The following is a 13,271-nucleotide window of genomic DNA, read 5'->3' on the forward strand; positions in this document are numbered from 1 at the left end:
AACATTGTCAAACTCATTAGGGTGACTATGATGTCGGCACGATGTGAATCGGTCTTACAGAATTCTTATTACCTACGTACTTACTTAATGTAAAAATAAGTTTACCTAAATAAGTATATCTTTATTTCGGCATGTTTAATTATTTGGTTGACGTAATGAGAGCTACCTATATCATTGCCAAAATTTAAATCCAAAGTCCTTAAATATTACAGATACATTTATACATAATATTTAATTACTGAAATGTTGTTTCAAACTATTTATAATCGATTCTATATAGGTTGGACACATATTTCCGTCAGTACATAAAGGCGGCATATTTAAAAAAGAAAAATGTTGCAATCAACTACGATGACGCTTAAAGAATAGCTCAAGTGTGCGAAAGAGAAGCCATCACGTATATGAAAATACCATGAGTGCGAAAGAGGCAGACTACAAATAAAAAAACGTGACCATTTTTGAGTTGTGTACGCCAACGGCTGACATTTATAGTTTGTCAAAGGACTGTCTTATTTCAAACATAGAGAGAATCATACTATCTTTATCTTACACTAGTACCCGAAAGAAAAGGAGGAGTTTAGTTTTTTTTGTTCTTATTTACTGCCAATTTGGTTTGACCAATTATATTCATAATATAGTTGGTCAAGCAAATCTTGTCAGTAGAAAAAGGCGCGAAATTCAAATTTTAGGGTTAGTTTTTAGGGTTCCGTCCGTACCCAAAGGGTAAAAATGAGACGTTTTTCCTCAATCATCCGCCATTACTATTTGCTACCAAAAACAAATGAATACATATGAGAGTATATAATATGTATATTATACTTATAAGTGATAAGCAGATTTTTTACGATGCCTGTTTTTAAGAGATAGCATCTCGAACATATACGCAATACAATAGAAACGACATCAGCATTCGACTTGCTTAGCGTCTAAAGGTATTATACTCACACACACATATTTGCATCATAATTATCACGTAACACACATAATAAAATCTTATATTTAACTTATCACACCTAATTTATCATGACATTTCGTGATTTTTAATCCCACTTGGTCGAAAAATATTTTATTTCATGCAGGTGTACTAAAGGACAAAGATCTGTTTTGTTCCCGCGGGATTTTGAAAAAAAAACCTGTAATTTTCATTAATATAAGTCCCTAGGGAGTAATAGCTTTTTAATTAGGTACTTGGTTCGTATAAATTAGCTCCTAGCAGGGAAGAAAAAGGCCCTATCTGAATAGGTGAATTCCTTTCTGAATACATTCTAACTTATCCTAATATCCCACATACATATGACTTTTGGTCACCCACTTTGACCTCTCATGTGGACACACTTTTTGGCTCGTGTACTCCATCCGGTTTATTAAATCTACATTCGTGATTACTCCATAATATCTGAATCTGAACGTTATCTAGGACATCTAGAGCTTCAAATGTCAAAACAAAAATGACGTTTTGATTTTTAATTTGAGCGACCGTGACTAACAACTATATTTTTATTACCTGCAAATTAATATTATAATAAAATAAAAACAAATAGATAATAAATATTCAAATGTCTCATAACCATTGTCACAATGAATGCCACGATCACGACCACTCAAGTTCAGAGGAATTGGGTATTCAATATAACCTTTACGAAAAAATTGATAAGGATAATTTACAGTGTTTGAATGAGATGGTGGAAGGATCAGGTAAAACAGTGTTTAAGCCATGGGAAATGCGACATGATACAACTCATGTGAGTATTGAGTCACTTATACATTTTGCCCGTACCATTTTCGGCTTCTATGTTATAGAAAAGTAATATTACTATTGGAACCAGTTATTAACAAACACCTTTTTCTAGGGTCCGTACCCAAAGGATAAAAACGGGACCCTATACTATTACTAAGATTTCGCTGTCTGTCCGTCTGTCACCAGGCTGTATCTCATGAACCATGATAGCTAGACAGTTGAAATTTTCACATTTGATGTATTTTTGTTGCCGCTATAACAACAAATACTAAAAACAGAATAAAATAAATATTTAAGGGGGGCTCCCATACAACAAACGTGATTTTTTTGCCGTTTTTTGCGTATTGGTACGGAACCCTTCGTGCGCGAGCCCGACTCGCACTTGACCCGTTTTTCTTTTTCAACGAAAATTTTTATTTTAAAATATCATTATGAAGCAGTAGTTTAAAACAGGGACCGGCCCGCTATCCCTTATCGGGGTTTTATAAGGGTATTGCATAAGGCTTAACTCACCATACCCTTTGCCAGGTGGTGAAAGTTAGAGAGAAAATTGGTGGGGATCACATTGAGAGACCGTAAAACAAATGAATGGCTGAGACAACAGAGCAAAGTCAATGATGTTATAAAACGCGTAGCCAATTTGAAGTGGGAATGGGCTGGTCATATAGCACGGAAGACCGATTTGTGCAGCAAACGACTACTCGAGTGGCGACCATGGGGGGAAGACCGTCCTCAAAGTAGACCCCAGATGCGCTGGGACGACGACATTAAGAAGACTGTGGGGAAACAGTGGCTCCAAGTCGCACAGAACCGCGACGAATGGCGCAAAATGAAGGAGGCCTACACCCAAAGGGTAGAAAAAGGCTAAAGAGAGAGAGAGAGAGAGACCCTTTGCCAGACGAAACCCTTTGTTTTGCTTTCCCCTTATTATCTGCTCACCAACACCTTGCATATTGCTTATAAGGGTTAGCCTTATAAAGGGCTTCCCTTTTAGCATATAAGCATGCTAATTTAAGTCATCTACCTTGTTCATAAAGCACACATTACTTCGAATCCGAGCGATCGTCGGCGGGGGCGGCGGCGTTCTTTGACTAGGCACGTATTTTCTTTCCTTTTCATACACTACCGTAGATATATACTAATCCTGTCTCTTTCACGCAAAGGAAAACCTTTATAAAAAGCGCTTAAAGATAAGGGTAACCCTTATTAAGAGCTAGCCTTATTTTTGGTTAGCTTTTCGGTAAGGGTTAGTCAAAGGTAAGGGTATGTATGGGCTTGCAGTTCAAAAGGGAAAGTCTTTCAATGTGTTAGCCGTGTTTAAGTGTCGCCCATTGAAAGGGTTTTATCGCGGAAAGGGTTGTCCGGTCCCTGGTTTAAAACTTATTGCTATAAAACAGATCAGTCTAAAATCCCGGGTACTATAACTTGACAATTGTCATCTCTAACGATGCACGAAATGGTTTTGTTATGTGGTATGGTATGAGGAATGACTAATGAGGTCCTTCGGGCCCAGTACAAGTTTTGTACAACATAATAAAACTGATGTACCTAATTGATTTTCAGTTTGTGGAGAGTGATGCAGATGAAGAACTCCTTTTCAACATCCCATTCACTGGCAATGTTAAACTTAAAGGCATAAAGGTAGCATCAGAAAATTCAGATGCACACCCATCTAAGTTGAGACTGTAAGTAGTACCTAATTCAGTACTAAAACTAAATAATTCATAAAATTGGTATGTTAGTTCCCGTCCACTAAATTTCTCTAAGATTTCTTCAAAAACCATCATAAAACTTTGATTTCTAAGTAAGTATACATATATGCTAAAATTTTTTACTTAAAATAGCTAGAACAGTTAATAAACTTACCATGAAAATTTCCCGCCTAAACCTTTTTTTCTTGGTTTTATACTGCAAGGCGCAGATGCGAAGCTGCAACTAATATGATTTTATTAAATTCGCTACTTTCGAAATATAATTTTTATGTAGATAGATCTATTGTTTAGACATTAAGGATTGCAATAAGTCCAAAATTGTGCGGTGAGGTAGGTTTATATTCAAATTATACGCAATTCTTTGTAGCAACTCCGCCAAGTGTACGGAAACTAGCACTGGACAGTAAACTAATGCAATTACCCTATTGTCTTTGCTGTTTATCCTCTACTAATGCCATTTTATTAAATGCAGTTTAAAAAAGATTTTTTTCACGTTGTATTACTGTAACTAGGTGGTCCTAGGTATTTCATCTAATATTTTATAGATTTTTTTTGTTGCAGATTTAAAAACAAACCTAACATGACATTTGATGATGTCACCATGGAACCAGATCAGGTGTTTGAACTTCACAGAGACAGTGAAGGTGTATTAGAATATGCTCCCAAGTAAGTGATATATATATATATTATGCTTAATCCTAGTGCTCGCGCTATAAGCATTGTGCCGCCCGTGGCGAAACATCTGATTACTTGGACATGGTACATTTGTCAAGGTATTTTTTTTAACTACTAATTGTAGAACTATAATACTTTATCTAATAGTTTATGATATTATGATTACACACTGATTTAGGTATCCATTATTTTAAAGAAAAAAACATTTCATATATAAAAATCTAGGGCTATTATAAGTTCTGCTATCATCAATTTGCAAAACTGACTAGGACTTTTCTAGTTTCCGTAAACGTTCACGTAAAATAAAAATATATGTACCTACACTTTTTAACTTGAGTCCACCCTGTGAATGGATCTATGAAGAAATTATTTCAATTGGGTAAGTACCAAGTAAGATTTTAAAAGTACTGGGCATGTAGGTATGTAAGGTTCTTAGCTAAAAATACGGTCCCATCGGAAAGAGAGCATGAATCTTGGCATACCATGTTGCTTATAGGTATGTATAGGTACAAAAAATAATACTTAATGAAAACAAGTCATTAATTATTTTTAGTCAAATTGTTAGCACCAACAGAGCAGCAGCTGACGATCGCTAGGCTTCATGATACATCTACCGTAACCACTTTACTTTACTTTACATATATTGCTGGCTGACGATGACGGGTGGCTGAGATTGCGGCAAGTTTAATTTGAAAACTACCAGACAAGAGTAGAGAACATAGTAAATAGTAGGTTATACCGTTTATTTTGAGGTTTGATGTAAGAAGGTACATACCTATATTGAATAGTTTTTGTTAAAATAATGAAAAACTCCAAATCGGGTAACAAACATTGAGGAAACAATCGCTTGACTACTTGCTACCATTTCTAATTATTTAGGTAAATATGATATTTTGCATGCCGAGTTTCATGCTTTCTTTCGAAATTATTAAAATGTGTTAAATTTTTCAATGTATGGGATTAGACAAAAAGTTTCGTCGTACGGAAGTACATAAGTGGACAAATATAGGGGAGACCGAGGTGAGTTGTGACAGAGGAGAGTAGTGACATCGTCGATCTATTGGAATCTATTAACTAATAACGTGCTCGCAATAGCACGCGTTTGTTAGTTCAAGTTACTAGCTAACAAACGCTCACTGTTGCGGGCTCGCTAACAGTTAAGACGTTCCAGAAAATCGACAATGTCACAACTCTCCTCTGTCACAACTCACCTCGGTCTCCCCTACCTATCGTTACACACCTTTGTTACCATAGAAATAAGGATGTGTTCCGATATATTTAGCCATGTTCGTCGTCACTATCTATTTAATGCTGACTTTAAATCCTACACAACAATATTTCTTTTTGCAAATTTCTATAGGTACTAAGAAATTAATTTCACAAGTAAGTTTCATTGCGAGAGAGTACTTTCTAAATACTTTATTATTGTTACAGAATCGTCACGTTTTCTTCTGTAACCCACTTGACTATGCACTTTCCGAGTAACTTCGGTGCTGACAACACGAAAATTTATTATATCGGCTTAAAGGGGGAATGGGCGCCGGGACACAAGCACGGCGTCACCATTTGTACATATGAAGCTAGGCCCAATCTCGACGATCATAAACTAAAACATTTAGATTCTGTATCCAGGCATATAGATTAGGCAATTTAGTGTCATACTTTCATATTCGCTCGGCCTTATAGTCTTAAGATACGTTATATATGGTCGACCTTCACCCATACGTCTGTAGGATGAAACTTATATTTTGTGAAAGAAAATATGTTCCTGAACATAAATAAATAGGGTTGCCTAATGAAATATGGTCAAGGCTATTTTTAATAAATTTTTGAAAATAATTTTTTTGTTTAAATTTCACCGATTTGTCTGACGAACGAAATAAGTTCCAATGGAAAGTATACAACTTCTACAACATGAATAAATTAGGTTTCCTATGTTTTTCCGGTCACTATTATGAGGTTGCCGTGTTTAAACAGGTGAGTTAAAATCGATAATTGCACCCATCTGTCTGACGCTTGAATTATATATTAAAATAATAGTAATTTTATTGCGAATACAATGGTATAGGATTGCCTGCAAAAATCCGGTTACAAATAAGGGTTGCCAGGCTTTTAAAGAAAATAAGAAGGAAAGACTTTTAGCGATAACTCAAAAACGGCTTAACTGATCACGATTATTTTAACTATTTTCGAATGTGTTTATTAATCACTATTTTTGTGATTTTTTTCATAATTTTTGGATCAATGGTTCAAAAGTTAGAAGGAAAAACCCTTTTTTTTTTCTTTCTAAATAATTATTTCCGAAATGATTCACTTTATCAAAAAATGTTGTTCTAAGACCCCTATTTATTTTGAAAGACCTATCCAACGACACCCCACACCATAGGGTTGAAACGATAAAAAAATTGTCACACACATTTTGTTTCTTTCAAAGCGATTATTTCCGAAAATATTCACTTTATCAAAAAATGTTTTTCTAAAACCCCTATTTATTTTAAAAGATCTATCCAACGACATCCCACATCATAGGGTTGAAACGAAACAAAAAATCCTTACATACATTTTGTTTCTTTCGAGGCGATTATTTCCGAAAATATTCACTTTATCAACAATTGATTTTTGAAAATCTGTATTAATTTTAAAAGACCTATCCAACAATATCCGGCACTATAGGTTTCAAATGAAAAAAAAAATCCTTACATACATTTTGTTTCTTTCGAAGGGATTATTTCCGAAAATCTAAAATTGATTATAGAAGACCCCTATTCATTTTAAAAGACCTATCCAACAATATCCGGCATATCAACCCTATAGTTGAAACGAAAAATTTTACATATATTTTGTTCTTTTAAAAGTGATTATTTCCTAAAATATTCACTTTATCCCTATGGTGTGGGATATCGTTGGATAGGTATTTTAAAATGAATAGGGGTTTTGAACAAACTTTTTTTGATGAAGTTACTGTTTTCGAAAATAATCGCTTCTAAAGGAACAAAATATATGTAAAAAAAATTTTTCGTTTCAACCCTATAGTGCCGGATATTGTTGGATAGGTCTTTTAAAATGAATAAGGGTCTTCAATGATCAATTTTAGATAAAGTGAATACTTTCGGAAATAATCCCTTCGAAAGAAACAAAATGTATGTAAGGTTTTTTTTTTCATTTCAAACCTACAGTGCCGGGTATTGTTGGATAGGTCTTTTAAAATGAATACAGGTTTTCAAAAATCAATTGTTGATAAAGTGAATATTTTCGGAAGTAATCGCCTCGAAAGAAACAAAATGTATGTAAGGATTTTTTGTTTCGTTTCAACCCTATAATGCGGGATGTCGTTGGATAGGTCTTTTAAAATAAATAGGGGTTTTAGAAAATCATTTTTTGATAAAGTGAATATTTTCGGAAATAATCGCTTTGAAAGAAACAAAATGTGTGTGACAATTTTTTTATCGTCTCAACCCTATGGTGTGGGGTGTCGTCGGATAGGTCTTTCAAAATAAATAGGGGTCTTTGAACAAATTTTTTTGATAAAGTGAATCATTTCGGAAATAATTATTTAGAAAGAAAAAAAAGGGTTTTTCCTTCTAGCTTTTGAACCATTCATCCAAAAATTATGAAAAAAATCACAAAAATAGTGATTAATAAACACATTCGAAAGTAGTTAAAACAATCGTGATCAGTTAAGCCGTTTTTGAGTTACCGCTAAAAGTCTTTCCTTCTTATTTTCTTTAAAAGCCTGGCAACCCTTATTTGTGACCGGATTTTTGCAGGCAACCCTATACCATTGTATTCGCAATAAAATTACCATTATTTTGATATATAATTCAAGCGTCAGACAGATGGGTGCAATTATCGACTTTAACTCACCTGTTTAAACACGGCAACCTCATAATAGTGACCGGAAAAACATAGGAAACCTAATTTATTCATGTTGTAGAAGTTGTATACTTTCCATTGGAACTTATTCCGTTCGTCAGACAAATCGGTGAAATTTGAAGAAAAAAAAATATTTTCAAAAATTTCTTAAAAATAACCTTGACCATATTTCTTTAGGCAACCCTATTTATTTATGTTCAGGAACATATTTTCTTTCATAAAATACAAGTTTCATCCGTCAGACGTATGGGTGAAGGTCGACCATATATAACGTATCTCCTACTATTACTAAAGTTGATCCAATCTAATTCAATTACACAGAAAAATATATGTCACATAAATACAGATATACTACCAATACGAGTAGTAGCGCCGTTAATTGACTTTAATAGGTTTAACTTGTATCAGCCAGATTGCAACCTAATTTATAACCCATGTGTTTACGAGTATACCTAAAGATTGCAAGATTTTGTTATTTATGAAGGAAAGGGAAATGTCCTACATTATTTTTAAATAAAATATTTTTATTATTACTTTGTTTTATTGTATTATAACCTTTTATTTTCAATAATTATATTATATTTACAGAAAATATATCTTAGAAAATTAAAGTTTTATTTGCAGAAACGTATATAACTAAGTAGGATTGACTTAACGAAACTATTGTATTTATTTCAGGTTACTATGTATGTAACATTTTCTAGTAATAAATATATCTTTTATGTATCTGTACACAGAGTAGATCAGCATGCAGTAACAAAAAATCTTGTGCCTAGTTACATTAATCACTATACAGTGGAAGACCTTGTTTTTAATATTTACACGAGAAAAAACAATATAGGTATTGGTCGGGTCGTATTACAACAGACAATAGTTAGGTAATAGGTATAAGTCCTTATATCACAATTTACCCCAAAACTACTTAGTTACAAATTCAAAAAATCAAGATAATACATGTTAATTTTCCATCGAAGGATACTATATATATTTATAAAAGTAAAAGTTTTACCAATATATATTTACCTTGCATTTCCAACACATTGAACATCTATTAGGAAAATAATTACTTAAATTAAATTATTGTTCTAAAAGAAGGCAGTGATACTTTATTTAAGTTAATCGTTACTTAAAATTAAACTCTAATTACTACTAGTTACCTAGGTATAGGTAAGTTCATCGGCAACACAGTATCACACTATAAGTGTCGCGAAGTGATAGTATTTCATACTATTATCTTGCGAAAACATCAATATATTTGGATATAGGTAAATTACTAATTAACTTTGGTATGTAATTTTGATTTACAAATCTTGCTCACCTATCGTTACCACTGTTTTTTTCCGAATGAAGTGATTAACGGTGTACATAAGTGCTTTGAAATATGACACGAGTTCTATATTATATTTGTAGGAAGATCGTTCGATTATGAGCCCGGGTGTTCCTGGCGACGTCGGTTCCGCCAGCCGGCGACGCGCCTTCGGGTTCCTTGGTAGGGGTAGCCGGGCCGGCGGCCGTACGGCGGGTATCGCGGGTTCTGCCTCACGACCGCGTTGGGCACGGCTCTTATATCGCCTTGCTGTTGGCTAGGCGCGGCGGGCCAGCGCCTCATACAAACAGAACATCTGGAAACAAACAATGATCAATACGTTTTTTTCAATGAATAACATTTTCGACACAAGTTTTAAACCTCTACTACTAAGACGATTGTAACGAACCCAAATTTAATTCGTTTCGTTAATTTTTGATTACCCGGGAAAGGTCTGATTTCTAACTTAGGTAGGTACAAAAAAACAGGTAGGTAGTAGTTTTCCAAACTTTTAATATAAGTACTATTTTGGGAAGTACTTACCTACACACACAGACTGTGATAAATCCATAATTTAGAAAACGTGACTATATTAGTCTTAATAGCGTCGGCTAAGGTGCCAAACAGCCGCGATCTGAGACATGCCTTAGACACTACCGCCCTTTGTGACTATGCATCTAAAGTACAGATTAAACTAGACCTTAATGCTATAGCCGGTAAAACAATAAATACCTACCTTCTTATTAGGGTTCCGTACCCAAAGGGTAAAAACGGGACCCTATTACTAAGACTCCGCTGTCTGTCTATCACCAGGCTGTATCTCATGAACCGTGATAGCTAGACAGTTGAAATTTTTACAGATGATTGCCGCTATAACAACAAATACTAAAAATTACGAAACCCTCTGTGCGCGAGTCCGACTCGCACTTGGCCGGTTTTTTATTACATACCTGCTAACTTTCCTGATATGGTCAGATTTAAGTGTCTCTTGGTCTGGTTTTGCGAACATCTTGTTGTCTTCAATAGTAGAAAGCCAGAAGCCAATTCCCATCGCGAAGTAGTTGCACCGTCCCAAGCCGTTGCACTCTATGGAGGGGCGGATACGGAACTCTCGCATACAAGACCCAGGAGAGACCAAATTTTGGCCAGCTGCATCAGTGCCCGCTGTGTGCTGAGGGATGAAAAGATAATTATGTTAAATCTCTCATGCATTCCTAGGCATCTCGCATTCGAGGACTTTTGGATGTCTATCCTGTGCGCACAATATCTTAATGAAGTGTTACACTTCAAGTGTGTGCTACATTTTGCGCGAGTCACCATACCTATCGATTTTCAAGTGTCTCCGATTTTTGTGTTTTCTTGTCACTTCTGGTTGCAGAATAGATTATATTTACCATTAAGAAACTGTATCCCTGCCACAGTTCTTCCCAGCCGTTTGGACAGGACGGCGCTATTGTAGTTTGGCTGTGTAGTGCAATAGCCCTCGTTGGTGCTTCACACACTTGACACCTGGGGCAATGATAAAATAGGTTTTAGGTGCTAGTAATACATACATTATCCTTCATATGACATCTTTATGAGTATATAATTATAAAATAAACAATGAAAGAAACTCCGAAACATCACCCCATCTCGATCTCGATGATAAAATAGGTTTTAGGTGCTAGTAATACATTATCCTTCATATCATAAGACATCTTTATGAGTAATAATTATAAAATAAACAATGAAAGAAAGTCCGAAACATCACCCCATCTCGATCTCGACAGATACCTAGCTTCTTATTTAAAAACCCGCACTTCAATCTGTTTATCCTTTGGTTTCTACGATGCCACAGGGAGACACGAGACACACAGATACACATACAGAGTCACACACATGTTAAACTTATGATTATGACACAGTTTAGCTTGAGCTTGCTTTCACATGTAACCCGAGCTTCAATACGCACATGCGTGGTGTGTTCGAGTACCTAAGTACCCGTTTTTACCTAATTGTTGTGATTGTGACATGACATGACATGACATGTGTAACGTGACAGCTACATATATATATATCAGCCAAATAAAATATTTCAGAGAGTGTACCTTGATATATAAGGCCCGATGGAGTTTCCTCGAATCGGAGTCATGTCCATTGGCATAGCTTCATTAGTCGACAGCCAGTAACTGTAGTCCTCTCGTTCGGCAAAGTTGCACACACTGTTCAGGTTGCAGAACATATAGGGCATCGTACTGAATCTACGCAAGCAGCTACCAGGTGCACCTGATTAATCACTTGTTGATTAATTATTTAAAATTAACTAGTTAACGAGCAATGTTTTTTTAGAAAAACAAAAAGGCACGTATTTAACCGGTCAACTAATTAATCGAACTTTGGTAGCTTAAAAAAAATAGAAATAGGTACTAAAATTAATACTTTGGCAACTAAAGCGGAGCATCAAATTATTCCAATATGAGTAGTATTTTAATGCCATTACAGCTTTTGTTTATTTAAAGGCAAGTACCAATTATTTGTGAAGCACATTTTAACAAGAAAACTGCTATACATATATTAATTTAAAAATGAAGTTCTTTTAAAATATTTAGATAGCAAATTAAGGTAAATGCACACTTAAAATTTGTATTTCGACCATCATTACTTGAGCTGTCATTTTAATATAAGAAGTTATTGTGGTCGTATAAACATTGAACCTATGGGTAGAAAACTTAAGGTGTTTGATTATGTCGTGGGATAATGTTTATGGAATAATAACGGAATGGACTTCCGGTTCGAGCGCCATCTTGATAGTTAGCATCGTGATTAATTACTTTGTTTTTTGCTTATTAATATTGTTTAAAGTGTAATATCGATAGCTTATTATACAGTAAACTAATGTGGTAGTGTGCAGTGAATGGAGAATTAATTTTGAAGCGCGTTTAACCACCATCTTGGAGTCAACGGCCGGTAGTCCACGTGCTTCTTGTAAAGTCTAGCTATCGATTTACAAGAGCTAACAAATCACCGTACACTGTCTTGTACAACCGTACAATTTTTGTCGTTTGTAAACCTCTCAATACCTTGATACTGGCGAAATAGTCCCACTGGGCTGAAGCCATAATTTTAAAAGAAGAAGAAGAATAACGGAATGCTAAAGTGTGTACACACATCACTTTTATAATTTTAGTAGGCTACTACTAGTGCGCTAAGATAGTTCCAAGCGTGTGAGATACGTAGACTAAGTACTAGGTACAGTCGAGTTCATAAATATGTAGGTACCTATACTTTTTTTACAAAAATGACGATTAATCGTCTTTTTCTTACTGTATCAATTAAAGCGGGAAGGATAGTGTAACTCATGCGCGAGATACTGTCTAATTAAGTTTTCTTAATTTTTTTTTGTAGGTGTAGAATAAAAAAAAACAGCACCAATCTTTTATTATTTCTACAAAAAGACTTAATAATATTTTTCAAATGTCATAAATGTATTATTGTCTTTTTATTATATATATATTATTACTAGCTGTGCCCGCGCCCGCGGCTTCGCCTGCGTGGAATTCGGTCTGTGACGTAAGCGGCTAATTCACCCCTAATTTATCTCCCTCTCCCCTAGAGGCGGAACTTGAAGTAAAGGACTGTATTCCAGATAAAATATTTTACAATTAGGTAAAATATTATAAATAAAACTACACTCCAAAATCAATATTTTTTTTGCCCTTATTCAAATTTTTGACGTGATTTAAACGACATAGAGTAGTAGGTGTATATCAAACGATACAGTACCATTTTTGTATTTTTACGTCCTTGACTGTAACTTCCAAATCATGTCCATGGCAAATATCATCCAAATCGGTCCTCCAGTCAAATCAGTCTAAGCATGACGCCGGCGGCGCGCAGCGTCTGCCCCTACGACTTGTTGTGGACCGCGAGCCAGGCGCAAATTTCGTCAGGCATCGCCTCCCGGGCGAAAACTCGTATAGCGGTTAAC

General features: G+C 35.1%; 2 protein-coding genes across 2 annotated transcripts in view; one reads left to right on the forward strand and one right to left on the reverse strand.

The window, feature by feature from the left end:
- Positions 1 to 1,483: 1,483 nt before the first annotated feature.
- LOC134741090 (PITH domain-containing protein GA19395) lies at positions 1,484 to 8,528 on the forward strand. Its single transcript, XM_063673859.1, has 4 exons — positions 1,484 to 1,742; positions 3,302 to 3,423; positions 4,012 to 4,116; positions 5,560 to 8,528. The coding sequence occupies exons 1-4, from the start codon at positions 1,557 to 1,559 to the stop codon at positions 5,768 to 5,770; spliced, it is 624 nt and encodes a 207-aa protein (XP_063529929.1). The 5' UTR covers positions 1,484 to 1,556; the 3' UTR covers positions 5,771 to 8,528.
- A 472-nt stretch (positions 8,529 to 9,000) lies between these two features.
- Positions 9,001 to 13,271, reverse strand: part of LOC134741033 (collagen alpha-2(IV) chain-like) — a 57,381-nt gene continuing 53,110 nt past the window's right edge. Inside the window, exons 12-15 of the mRNA XM_063673771.1 lie at positions 11,392 to 11,569; positions 10,699 to 10,813; positions 10,255 to 10,475; positions 9,001 to 9,620 (exon numbers count right to left, since the gene is read on the reverse strand). Coding sequence (XP_063529841.1) covers positions 9,422 to 9,620; positions 10,255 to 10,475; positions 10,699 to 10,813; positions 11,392 to 11,569 — 713 coding nt within the window. The 3' untranslated portion in view covers positions 9,001 to 9,421. The remainder of the gene's footprint in view (positions 9,621 to 10,254; positions 10,476 to 10,698; positions 10,814 to 11,391; positions 11,570 to 13,271) is intronic.

This window comes from Cydia strobilella, chromosome 4 (assembly GCF_947568885.1).
Source record: "Cydia strobilella chromosome 4, ilCydStro3.1, whole genome shotgun sequence".
NCBI lineage: Eukaryota > Metazoa > Arthropoda > Insecta > Lepidoptera > Tortricidae > Cydia > Cydia strobilella.

Bases quoted from the DNA above. Each gene is read 5' to 3' on its own strand.
- LOC134741090 (XM_063673859.1), top strand. From the start codon at position 1,557: ATGTCTCATAACCATTGTCACAATGAATGCCACGATCACGACCACTCA. The intron at 3,424-4,011 runs GTAAGTAGTACC...TTTTTGTTGCAG, and splicing joins CACCCATCTAAGTTGAGACT to ATTTAAAAACAAACCTAACA. The intron at 4,117-5,559 runs GTAAGTGATATA...TTATTGTTACAG, and splicing joins GTATTAGAATATGCTCCCAA to AATCGTCACGTTTTCTTCTG.